The following is a 13380-nucleotide window of genomic DNA, read 5'->3' on the forward strand; positions in this document are numbered from 1 at the left end:
CTCCAACACTTAGTTACAGCCAACAGACGCTCAGCTTTACATTGCTGGGAATAGTCTGTGAAAATGACCCCGACGTCAGAATGTGCACATATGAACATGGGACCAACACAGATGTCTTCAGCTGCCAGGACACATGTAACAGGTCAGCCAGCGTCATAGGTACAAATCTGCTGACAGATGCCCTTTAAATTATTGTGCAAACCTTTTCATAGCAGGCGTAGATTTCAATTTCTGGTCCATGGTTGCACCAACTTTATTAAGAGGTATGCAGCCTTAATAAATTTTGCGTATGTTACTCCAACATACTTTGGATTAACATTGGGTATAAAATTCCAATCTAATTACATTTCCCTCGGTGTGTGCATGTACAATTTTTTTGGACCCATAAAGTACATTATATTATTATGTGTAACCCCCTCTTGATGTACAGCGCTATGGAATTAATGCCACTTTCAAATATATAATAATAATACATTGAAGCCAATATTTTGCAGCATACGGATGTGCATGTGTAAGTACAACAACGCTATACAACATTGATTCCGATGTGAGCACATACACACTCCAGTAACCCGACGGAACCTCTTGATGCTGGGGTTTATCATGGTTCCCAGCTACTATTTAGAGGCAGTGTAGACCTCTCTTCTTCATATCCTCTGTAAAGTACTGTATGATACATTGAGGCTATATAAATAATAAATGGTTATATCATTGTACACTGACAGCCCCCCTTAGGCTTTGGTATTTGTAACAATTTTAAGACATATTCGATTTAATTATTCTTTTTGATACTGATGGATAGAAAAAGGCTCTTATATGTGAAAGTAAAAATAAATCTCTGCAATGTGATATTCACTCATTACAATGATTTATCGGAACATAACCGATGATCGGGTGCGAAAATGCCACCGATCACCCACCAAACAAGCAAAACACTTGAGTAATTGGATCTCTTATGCAGCGTTAGAAATCATTGTTTGTCAGCTTCACATCAGCCCATGTAAAGAGGGGATGTTCTGCCGACAAATTAGAACTGTATGAGGATGGAGGAGTGTATTAATGATAGTTGCTTAAAGGTCTGTCACCAGGAAATTCACGGTTACACCAGGCACAATGTCTTGTAGGACTAGCTCAACTGAATGTAAGGATACCTTTCACTTACTGATCTGTACTTTTAATCCAGGGATGCCCAACCTGCGGCCCTCCAGCTGTTGCAAAACTACAACTCCCAGCATGCCCTAATAACTGTAGGCTGTCCAGGCATGCTGGGAGTTGTAGTTTTGCAACAGCTGGAGGGCCGCAGGTTGGGCATCCCTGTTAATCCATATGCAATTAAGTGCACCAAGGGCAGGCCCAAACCACTTTGTGCACCCTTGCTCCTCCTTCCTCCTTTGCCAGCCCCTCCTTCCCCTTCTTCATTGACAAGACCAGGCTCCTGCATTGTCTTCTTGCCTGGCCTTGTCTATATAGACATAAATGGGGGACATTTTCTGACTCTTTCTTTGCTGGTCATGATATCCCCACATCATAAATTTGGCGCATCCTCCAGCAGTCCATGTACCTAAACCGAAATTTACGACAGCTCAGAGCTGCCATAGATTTCTCACTTTATTGCGTAAATGAAGATACATTTGTCAGAGCTACTTGACACGCCCCCTCCTACACTTGCCACGCCCCTCCTACACTTACCACGCCCCTCCTACACTTGCCACGCGGTGTACAATTAGAGAGATGCAAAAAAATTTTAAAGAGTCACAAACAGAATGCAACTTTTTAACGCCACTTTTTAGGTGCAAGGGAGAAGATGCATCTCCCCCAATGTGTATGGCCTTTGGGCTTTAGGTGGGTTGGCTCCCTCACTGATGCCCTCCTTGCCCAGTCACAGGTAAGGATGGTTCTAGGCAGCTGTGCCATAGTTTTCCATTTTTAAGTGATTTGGTTCTTCCCATCTTATAAAGTGATGGCATATTGCTAGGACCACTGGGATCCCACAATCTTTAGAATCGAGAAGCTACAGTGCTGATTGAGCACTGTGTCCACCTATAGTGTTTCAGGAGGGATCTCAGCATGTCCTAGTCAAGTGAATGGGGCATTGCTGTACTATAAAGGATAGTCAGTATTTCTTACTTTTTCTGGTACTTCCTTTTCAGTATTCTTGTTGCAGAGTTTTTGGACATTTTTTTTCCCTTCGTTGTGTTGTATGTTTTCCTAGGCACCGCCTGTCAGAATTAGGGCTACACTGCAAAGTAGAGTAGGCCAAAATTCCTTAATGGCGAGAACAGATTTTGGAAGAAATGATTGCCTTTTAAAGTAATGCAATAGGTAATTTGGTTTAAGGGGGCAGTAAAGCTGGTCATGTAGATCGACTGATTTTAGAGTGACTGGCCAACACTGTACGCATTAGATGTATACCAGCTGATTTTGGGGTGACTGGCTAACCATCTAATATCTGTGGGAGCATCACGATTCTCTCCCAATGGCAGAAGTTGTAGAAGATAAGGATCGGGGAGTCGGTTGAGCTAACCGTCCACGTGTATGGAGGGGATCGGAAGTATTTGACCGGCAGCTATGTAAGGTGTGTGTCAGGCTCAGACCTACTTTTGCACGAGAGATATGGGTGTTGGATACTTTATCCAAGTTCCATTTGTCCAATATTACATATTGCTGAAGGACCAGAAACCATTCAGTGTGTGAAATTAGGTTAGAGGCAAATACCTTTTTTACAGCACTTTCAGGATCTCCGGTTGCAGAGTTTTGTACATTCCTAACCTTCAGACACTGTGTTAACCAGGGTAACCCGTTCACTTAGTGTCCGTCCCAGTAGCTGAAGATCCCTTCATCAGCCCTCCCTTGGTGTGACCCTCCGCACCTCTGATATATCATCCAGGGCTGACACCTTTTATCAAACTTTAATGAAATGACCCAGGCAAACAAATTGTCATTAAACTTTCCATCACTCTGTCCCTTGGTATCACCTTTTATAAATTGGACGGCAAATGTTGTATTGATCTTGCTGTTCTTGCAGCTGAACTTGAAATGACCTGGGCCCTGTGTTGTTTATTGCCCCAAGTTGCTTTTGCCTGACCCTTTACATCCCAAGCTTGACACGTTCTTCCTCTGTCACTCATTTTCCGTGTTCTCTGTCTCTCTGTTTTCACTTCTCCGTCCTATTTCACCCCTCCCCTCCCCCCACCACCACCAATGTCTCCCGGTTGCAGCCTCTCCTGTACACATTTGTCTCTGCTTCTCGCTGCTACCTCCGACCGTCTTCCTCATTTTTCGCTCCCTCTTTTTCTGTTAATATCTTTATGTAGATGGTCTTCGATTATTTTTTGCAGGAGTAGTTTCCCACTTCTTAATTCCATATATAACACTCACCCAATACTGAGTTAATATCTGAATATCGCACTTTAGCCGCAGGGCTGAGGGACAATGGCATATTTGCCACAGTTGTCCTATGAATCTACCATGATCCTGGAGTTAGGAAACTGAAGAACCCATATATCCGGCCATTCCTTGTAGTTTAGGTAAGCTCATCATAGAACTGGTCCCATAGTTTTCTAGAGGACCATTCATGGCATCTGCCGCATTCGTTTTGACACCAGATGTCTCCTAGGAAAAACACTGCATGAAGTTTTTCAGTCGTCTTCAGCTCTGGCATAAAACAACTGACCGGACACAAGTGATGTATGTGCACCCACTCTTAAAGTGTAACTTAGTTCTCAAGTTTGTATAATGACTGCGCTTCTTTGCACAACCATGCCTGTGAAGGAATAGGTCTTTTCTGGGCTTCCCTAATGTCTCTTTCATCCAAATTATTCCCTTTTTCAGCTGCACAGCTACATGCATTTCTCTCACAAACAGAGAGGTTGTCTCCCTTCTGTGGAATCTGCCAGCAGTGTTTTCCGCTATGGAGCTCACAGAACAAACAAGGGTACTTTCACACTAGCGTTTTTGTTTTCCGGTATTCAGTTCCGTCACAGGGGCTCAATAGCAGAAAAAATGGATCAGTTTTATCCCCATGCATTCTGAATGGAGAGCAATCCGTTCAGGATGCATCAGTTCAGTCCCTATTACGTTTTTTGGCCGGAGAAAATGCCGCAGACCTTTACAGATGAGAGAAAAATAAATCCTGGATCCGTTTTTCCGGATGACAACCGGAATGACTGATCCGGTATTGCAATGCATTTGTGAGACGGATCCGCATCCAGATCCGTCTCACAAATGCATCTGTTTGCCTGCTGGAATCCTCTGCCGCAAGTGTGAAAGTACCCTAAGGAGGGGAAATTGCACTTAGACACGCAGGAGGCTCTTCCAATCTGCAAGTGCTGTGCAGAAGCAGTTCTTTTAGGAGGCTCGGATCTCAGCTAGCTCTGACACTCCCCTATGTCTCTGTTACAAGGATCGGATCTTGCCTGACAATAGGCAGCGGACTGCAGCTTTTAGGTGGAAGTAAGACCCCTAGTGGCCATGACTTTGCACCTTTATTTTAGGTGGATGCAGACAGATTTTTTAAAATGAAGTGATTTCGAAATTTGCTATTTACACCATTCTCTATTAAATGAAATGAAATTGTGTGAAAGTACGGTGACTGTTTAAGGCTACAGCGTTTTTCCTGGATCCGGCAGGGTTCAGCAAAAACGCTTCGGTTACTGATAATACAACCGTCTGCATCAGTTATGAACGGATCCGTTTGTATTATCTTTAGCAATGACGGATCCGTCATGGACTCCATTGAAAGTCAATTGGGGACGGATCCGTTTTCTATTGTTTCAGATAGTGTCAGAGTTAAACGGATCCGTCCCCATTGACTTGCATTGTGGGTCATGACAGATCAGTTTTGCTCCACATCCCATGACGGAAAGAAAACTGCAGCTTGCTGTGGTTTGCTCTCCGGTATGAGAACGGAACGGAATGCATTTTGGATCACTCCGTTCTGTTCAGTTACATTCATTGTTAATGGGGACAAAATGGAAGTGTTTTTCTCCGGTAACAAGATCCTATGACTGATCTCAATACCGGAAAATGTAAACGCTAGTGTGAAAGTAGCCTAATCCACGCATGTGTATTCTCAGGAAAGACCAGTGGCAAAAATATTGATTCTGGTAGTAACAGAGTGCTGGGGAATTCCACTTTGACCTAGTTTTTAATCCATTCTGGTTGGCTCACATAATTTTTTTAGTGTGTTTGAAAAAAAATAAAGATATTACAGTCTTTAATTTACTGTTATTTTTTTTCTTTATAGATCAATGAACTTGACATCCAGAACCGTGACATTCTTGGTCATGGAAATGGAGGCACTGTGTATAAGTAAGTATATGATTAAAATAATATTTGTATGCAGTATATGAGAAATTATAAAATGTATTGGGAAATCATAAAACTATTCACTGGTAACATAGTTATATCAAACTAGTCAATATGTACAGGTTAGTGGGCATCATAGAGAGGGGGGGCCTTGCTATTTTCCTTTGTCATGTTCCAGGGTTTGTTAAAAACTATAATGTTGACACCTAGGGAGCCGCTTCCAAGAGGTGCCACTGGTGCATTGCCAGTATGTCTCCATATACAGGGGGTAGAGCCAGTACCCACCTAAAGTGAGAGGGGAAAAGAAATCTTGGCGGATTCGCCCCAACTCTATTAAAGTGAATGATGACAAATTGAAAAAGCGATTGTCGGCTCATGTTGGTTTGTTAATCAAATCTTGTGACAAATCCATTTCCATCTGTTGCAAAAATGCGGCATGCATTCAATTGTAAGTATACATAAGGGGGCCCTTTAGACTCCCCAAAGTATTCCGCTTTGTCCACGGAGCAGAGGCCTGAAGATCCTGTGTTGTCCCTGCTGAGCTGGATGCCGTAGGCCTCCAAAGAAGAGGGAAGGCAGCACGGGCACGTGCTTGAAAAATGGAAAGTTTCTTTTCACATGGCAACCCCTCTATGGATTATATGGCAGGAGTGCGCTTGGATCTGGCCTCTTCAGGTGTGCACCACCCAGCCTTTATTTTGCCATGGAGTGCTGTCCAAACTACTCCTTTAGATGCTGCTGGCCGTGTCTGGCATCCAAGAAGATGGCTGCTGTGCCAGAATTCTGCCCAATAAAAGATGCAAATTTTGGTGCAGTCTGGGGTGGCGTACAAAAACTGGAGTAACCTCTCTGGAGAAAATTGTTAGGTTTTAAGTTGCGCCAAATTGATCAAACTGCGTGCATTTGGCACAAATGACATCAACGCAGATTCAAGCAGAATTGACTTTAAAAATTCCCGTTAACAAATTCCCCCAATTTATTTTAATCCATACTTTCCCAACCCTGCTGTCTATGTGCGGATGCATGTATTCTGTGCGTCTCCAGTCTATAATGGCGCCATCAGAATGATTTATTATCGGACTCTCTGCGCAGTCACACTCAGTCACACAGTAGTGTTAATCCAGACTCAGCAGGTTTTTTTTTTTTTTTTTTTTTTAAATATGGCAGCCACATATTGATTTTTTTATTTTTTTTCCCTCAGCACAATTGGATGAAAACTTGTTTGTGTAGCAATATTGGTCTGTCCAGAACCCTGAAACAATACTATCCACGCACTGTAATCACCAGCCTGCTTCCCAGGGATAATAACATTTCTGGAAAGAAATAGCTATACAAAGCCCCTTCCTCACATGAATCACCAGGAGCCATTCCCAACACCCCCCTTTAAACCTCTAAACTGTTAACAATTTCACTGCTGGATAGTATACTGTTGACGTGGTGAAGCACTGCCAGAGGCCTATGTCACATGGGAAGGGGGGTCAAGGACAATCATGGACAATCTGTAGAGGCTTAGAAGTTCTGGTTTAATCATTACACACACTCTATGTTAACAGAGGGGTCCCAGATTTTGATTTTGATGGTCTATCCTCAGGATAGGTCATCAGTATCTACTCCCACACCCCTGCTGATCAGCTGTTTGAAGAGGCCGGGGTGCCGTGGTGAGCTTCACACCCTCTTCCTAGGCCAGTGAGGTCACATTCATCAGTCACATGGTCTAGGAGCAGCGAGCTGCAATACCAAGCGCTGCCACTATCCAATGTGCATGGTGAGCAGCAGGTGATTGGCAGGACCCCTGCTGATCACAAATTGTTGACCTATCCTTAGGCCATCAGTATCAAAATGTCGGACAACCCCTTTAAAGTACTTTCACTCTGAGCAGTTTAGGGCTGCAACGATCAATCGACTTTATCGATAATATTCGATAACTGGATTCGTTGTCAACTAATCCAGTTATCGAATAATCGCTATTTCGTTGCTATGCGGGTGGGCGGTTTACTTTAAATCACTGCATCTTTATTTTACCTTACAATGAAGCTCCAGTAACAGGCAGAGCGGACGGCGGCGTAACGTCACTTACTCACGGGGCGCGCCCGCTCCGCCTCCTTCATTCATAAAGTGGGTGAGTGAGTGACCTTACGCCGCTGCCCTCTCTGCCTGTTACCTGAGCTTCATTGTAAGGTAATAAGGATGCGCTGACGCTGAGTAAGAGTTACTGCCGGAATAGTCTGCTGTGAGCAGCGGGGCCGGGGCTGTTATGTGGAGGGGGATCTATGTATGGCACTGTTATGGGAGGGGGATCTGTGGGTTGTACTGTTATGGGAGGGGGATCTGTACATTGTTATTGGGAAGGGGATCTGTGCACTGTTATGGGGAGGGGATCTGTGGATGACACATATAGCATAAAATGCTATATAGTCTCATCCACAGAACCCCCCCCTCCCCATAACAGTGCACAGATCCCCCTCCCCATAGTAGTGCCATCCACAGATCCCCCTCCCCATAACAGTGCCATCCACAGATCCCCCTCCCCATAACAGTGCACAGATCCCCCTCCCCATAACAGTGCCACCCACAGATCCCCCTCCCCATAACAGTGCCACCCACAGATCCCCCTCCCCATAACAGTGCCACCCACAGATCCCCCTCCCATAACAGTGCCACCCACAGATCCCCCTCACCATAACAGTGCCACCCACAGATCCCCCTCCCCATAACAGCGCCATCCACAGATCCCCCTCCCATAACAACGCCATCCACAGATCCCCATAACAGCGCCATCCACAATTTGTTTTAATATGGCCTTTGAACATATTTTTTCAAGTAAAATCTTATAAACCTCTTTGTTTTGCAATTTAGTTGTTTTTTCCCGATTAATCGATTTAATTATTGACAACTAACCGATTATTCAAATAATCGTTAGCTGCAGCCCTAGAGTAGTTATAGAATTTACCATTAAGTTTACAGGAGCCTAGGTGTGCAGCACGATATTGCACAGAACCAATGTGGAACTGTAAAGGCTGTGCTAGACGGGTGTGTTAGCTGCCTGTCGTACTAACTGTGCCAGTGTGTGGAGCAAGTGCTGCAACTGGAACACACCTTTAAGTGTAGTTAAAGTTTTTTTTTAAACTGTTACAAAATAAATAACTTACTCATATGGAAATTTTATGGCAGGGCTTCCCACACACGGCACGGGTTTCCCAGAAATATCTCCACCAGATTGTAACACTTCCAGATTTATCACCAGTTGAGGGATGCCAGCTTCCGCAACCTCTGACTGGGCAGGATCTATAGACCTAGCTGCAACATCTGTGGGAAAATGTCCTGCAGGATACCATACGGAATCTGTATACCTCCATGCCCAAACGTATCTCATCCTGTATCCAGGCTAGAGGTGGCACTAGAGCCTCCTTTCAGTTTGTACAGTTTTCCCCAATAAACGTATCCTCTCTCTCTAATATTGTAATCACTTCCATATATCATCATTACATTCACACACATGAGGTTTGCATAGCACATCGCTGCTTCTGCCTGTCCTCGCTCCTCTAAAAGCCTGGCACAGCAGAGTATCCTGCAGCGGAGCAAGCTCAGGCAGAAACACCAGTGTGTGCGCCAGCCAGTACAGCGCATGTTGTAGAACACAGAATCCGTACACCACATGCATGGCTACAGTCTACGGATTCTGCATGCTCAGTAGTGAAAAGCTCTATAGAAAGATACAAATTCCGTGGACGTGTAAAACAATAAAATTAATTAATAAAATATACTGCAAATATTGTTTTTACAGCATTTTTAACAGTTAAAAAAACATCACACATTTTTCCACACTTTAAGTCTTTTTTGGCTTCTAAAAATGTTATGAAATTCAGGCGTGTGTCACTTGCTAGTCATACAACTTTCTATAATTTTTTTTATAAATTTTTTCTTCCTCTAAAGAAGCCTATGGAAAACCGCCTGAAAAGAACGTCACACCCAGAACAAACTGCGATAAAAAAAATAAAAAAAACGGCCAGTAAACTATCTTGGGGTACTTTCACACTATTGTTATTCTTTTCCGGCGCTGAGTTCCGTCCTAGGGGCTCAATACCGGAAAGGAACTGATCAGTTTCAACCCCATGCATTCTGAATGGAGAGCAATCCGTTCAGGATGCATCAGGATGTCTTCAGTTCAGTCTTTTTGCCTTTTCAGGACGTAGATAATACCGCAGCATGCTACGGTTTTATCTCAGTCCAAAATTCCGGAACACTAGCCAGCATTTTTTCCCATTGACCTGCATTAATGCCGGATCCGGCCCCGAGTGTTCCGGCTAAACGGATCCGTTTTTGCGGTCTGCACATGCTCAGACCTAAAAAAAAAAGTGAAAAAAATAAATGCCGGATCTGTTTTTCTGGAGGACGGATCCGGCATTTCAATGCATTTGTCAGATAGATCAGGATCCTGATCCGTCTGACAAATGCCGTCAGTTTGCATATGTTTTGACGGATCCGGCGACGGAACTGCCTGCCGGAATCTTTTGCCGCAAGTGTGAAAGTACCCTTAGAGCACCACTAGAAAAAGTTCATTATAATTTCCTATTGTCCAACATGTAACATCTGGCTGCAGGGTTTTTTTTTCTCCCAAAAAAGCACCAACAAAAAAAAAAGTGGTGTTTTTGAAACCACCCTAAATGAAGAATATATATTAAAATCAGAGAACCCCTTTAAATGGCCTGTCTCACATAGCTCTTAGTAGAAACTGGGAGACCGCACTGTAATTACTTGTTCAGCAATCTTTTAAAATCTAAATGATGGTAATGGGGTGTTGGTCACTGGGGATCAAGAGAAGGCAGAGGGTGGTGCCACTGGTGTAAGTACCTCCAATAACACACTCACCTGGCTGACTTTAGATATGGTCCTTAATATGCTAAAAAAGTGACCTAGGTCCAGATGGATTACACCCTAGAGTTCAGTTCAGTTATTTAAGTGAAACGCATAGGTCATCTGGACCTTGGATTTTCTTTTTGCTCAGTTCAGTTATTGCTTTGCCTCTGTTCATAATATATACAGATTCTTTAATGACAGGCATTGTACCAAGGGACTGGCACAAGGCGAATGTGGTGCCCATTTTCAAAAAGGGTGTTGGGTCTTCACCAGGAAATTATAGACCAGTAAGCTTAACATCCATAGTGGGAAAGATGTTTGAGGGCCTTCTACATACAGGATTATGTAGCTGTCAGTAATATAATAAGTGATAGCCAACATGGTTTTACTAAGAACAGAAGTTGTCCGTTTTTATGAGGAGGTGAGTAGAGGCCTGGACAGAGGGGCGGCTGTGGATGTGGTGTTTTTGGACTTTTCAAAGGTGTTCGATACTGTCCCACACCGACGACTAATGGGTAAATTGTGGTCTGTTGGTTTAGAAAATATAATTTGTGCACTTGCTGTCTCCCCTCTCTCAGCGGCAGGAAGACAGACGGGAGACGGCACATGCACACTGCGCGCACCATCTCCTCATACAGCTGATCGGTGGGGGTGTCTGACCCGCGCTGATCTGATATAAGCGCGGGTCCGATTACAATATTGATGACCTGAGGACATCAATATTAAAAGCCCGGAAAACCCCTTTAAGTTTCCCCGACCCCCTGCTATGCAGGGTACTGCAGCACACCCTATTCATATCTTAGAGATATGTCATCTCTTTGTAACCTGGAAATACCCCTTTTAAAGATGACCGCTCCTGACACGTCTGTTTTAGTAACTACTTGCATTCCCCATGTAATAACAATGTTGGCGAATCTAGTCTTATGACTCTATGTTGTGCCATTCCTTTATTATTCCTGCTAGAAGTTATGAATTAATGACTAAATAGTATCAGACTTTGTAGGGACACCCCCCAACTGGTAACACCCATCTGGACCTTCATTGCAGACTGCTAGTAATTCATTCAATAGATGATCCAAGATCCAGAATTATTAAAAGAGAGATATAAGTCATTGCTAAAACGGACGTCAGGAGAGGTGACAGGTCCACTTTAGAACATATGAACAGAACCTAAATCAAGAAAATAATGTAAAGTCTTGAGTAACTACTGCAGAAATCCTAGTTTTTTTTTCTATAGTAAATCCCTTTTATAGTTGCAGCAGCCAGGGACTGCCTTATGCCATCCTCTGGCTCACTGGCATGTACATTTTATAATATTTCCCTCCGCTTTGTAAAGTGAAGGATACACAATGTAGGCGACAAAGCAATAAACTATAGCTAATTGATTTAGCAAAAAAAAATAAAAAATGTTTGAAGAGGAAAAAGGCTGATATATATTAGAAATCACAGAGCGGAAAACCTCCAGAGGAAGAGCTCGTTTAAAGTCATAAAAACTTTTCCCATCACCTTTAACAAGTCTGTATGTCTTTATTCCTGGCAGTAAATGAGGAGCTCGCACGTTTATTTGAATTTAACTTTCTTACAAAACCAATTAAGCCTCAAACAACTGTCAGTGTGCCTCATCCATCCTGTTCTCGCTTCAGGAACAGACAGCTCTGGTTCTGTGCCGCCATTTCACGGCCTAATTAAGCGCTTGTGCCGCGATGCACTTATGAAACGCATCCTCCTTTCTGTCCGCTTTTGTTTGTTATAGATGGTTTATACCTAACACGGTGGTAGGTATATCACTTCACTAATACGGAGCAGCATGCAAAGTGTTAATCTGCATTCACATAGATCTTTAAAGGGCATCTGTCATCACTCACATACCAGTAGGCGAAATGCCGGCAATCTGTAGGGAAAAAAAATGTATTTTTTATAATATGCAAATTACTCCCTAGGTGCAAAGAGGGCGGTGCCATTGAACCTCATTGCACCCAGCAGCTCAGCTCCCTGTCTGTTATGCCACAACCCCACCACCACTATGACAGACAGGCCGCAGGAGCACATTCTCCATCCCTTAACTGCGCATATGCAGAACGGGCTTGTCACAAGGGGGTCACGACCTATCCCTGACCCTGTGGTGCCTGGGGTCAGAAGGTTGCAGTGGGTGGCTACTCGCCCGATTTCAAGGGATCGCTCCATGACCTAGTTGTGGGAATGGATTCCGGTCCAGGTTTTCCTGTTTTGGTTTACTAGCCTTTTTGTCCTATCTAGGTATCTGTAGTTTTCCTTTCAGCTGTTCTGGGTCTGCCACTCCCAGCCACTATTTAGTCTCTCTCTTTTTACTTCCCTTGTTGCCAGATATAGACCTTCCTTTCAGGTTATCTATTCTGACCTCGGGTGGTGTTGCTGTGGAGATGCTGGAGCAGTTGCAACCAGTGCGGTTGGCTCTCCGGTTTGTTGTCTCCCTTCGGGGTTATATGTGGTGTTTGTGACGTTTGTCCACTCCCTGTTGTTACCCTAGGTGTCAGTGGGGAGGACTAGCGCTCCCACCGTCCTACTCACTGCCTAGGGCTTCTTCCAGGGTAAGTCAGGGACGAGGCACGTGATCAGTGTACGGGGGAGCAACCCATCTAGGTGAGTTAGGGGTCACCACTCCCCCCTCTCCCTTGTGTTAGGGCACCCGGTTTCCTTTTGCTCTGGTACCTGCCATACTAGACGTGATAACGCTCCCGTGAGACTAGAGGGCCAGGCGTGAATAGGTTTTCACTGCCTGGGATTAAACCCCCACTCATCTAATAGTTATCCCTTATTCTATGCATAGGAGATAACTTCTTCTAAGGGCTCATGTACACAAACGTATTTTTGGTCCACATCCGATCCTAATTTTGTGTCGGATGCGGTCCAATTCACTTCAGTGGGGCCACAAAAATTGTGGACAGCACACAGTCCGTTCCGTGGCACCTGCAAAAATATAGATCATGTTCTATTATTGTCCGCATTAAGGACAAGGATAGGACTGTTCCATTATGGGCCGGACGTTCCATTCCGCAAAATGTGGACCCCAATACAGGCTACAGTTGTGTGCATGAGCTCTACTTGGAATACCCCTTTAAAGGGGTTATCCGACATTAACAAATGCCCCTCCATACGCTGGGCCCCCCACACAGATTCTACTGACCTGGGTCCCCGCACCGCCGCAGCTGCTTCTCCCAGTGCCCGGATGAAAACGAC

At 44.2% G+C, this 13380-nt stretch overlaps 1 protein-coding gene across 1 annotated transcript in view; it reads left to right on the plus strand.

The window, feature by feature from the left end:
* MAP2K5 (mitogen-activated protein kinase kinase 5) overlaps nucleotides 1-13380 on the plus strand; it is a 147753-nt gene that overhangs the window by 45310 nt on the left and 89063 nt on the right. Inside the window, exon 8 of the mRNA XM_040414314.1 lies at nucleotides 5246-5310. Coding sequence (XP_040270248.1) covers nucleotides 5246-5310 — 65 coding nt within the window. The remainder of the gene's footprint in view (nucleotides 1-5245; nucleotides 5311-13380) is intronic.

The sequence above is a fragment of the Bufo bufo genome, chromosome 1, assembly GCF_905171765.1.
Source record: "Bufo bufo chromosome 1, aBufBuf1.1, whole genome shotgun sequence".
NCBI lineage: Eukaryota > Metazoa > Chordata > Amphibia > Anura > Bufonidae > Bufo > Bufo bufo.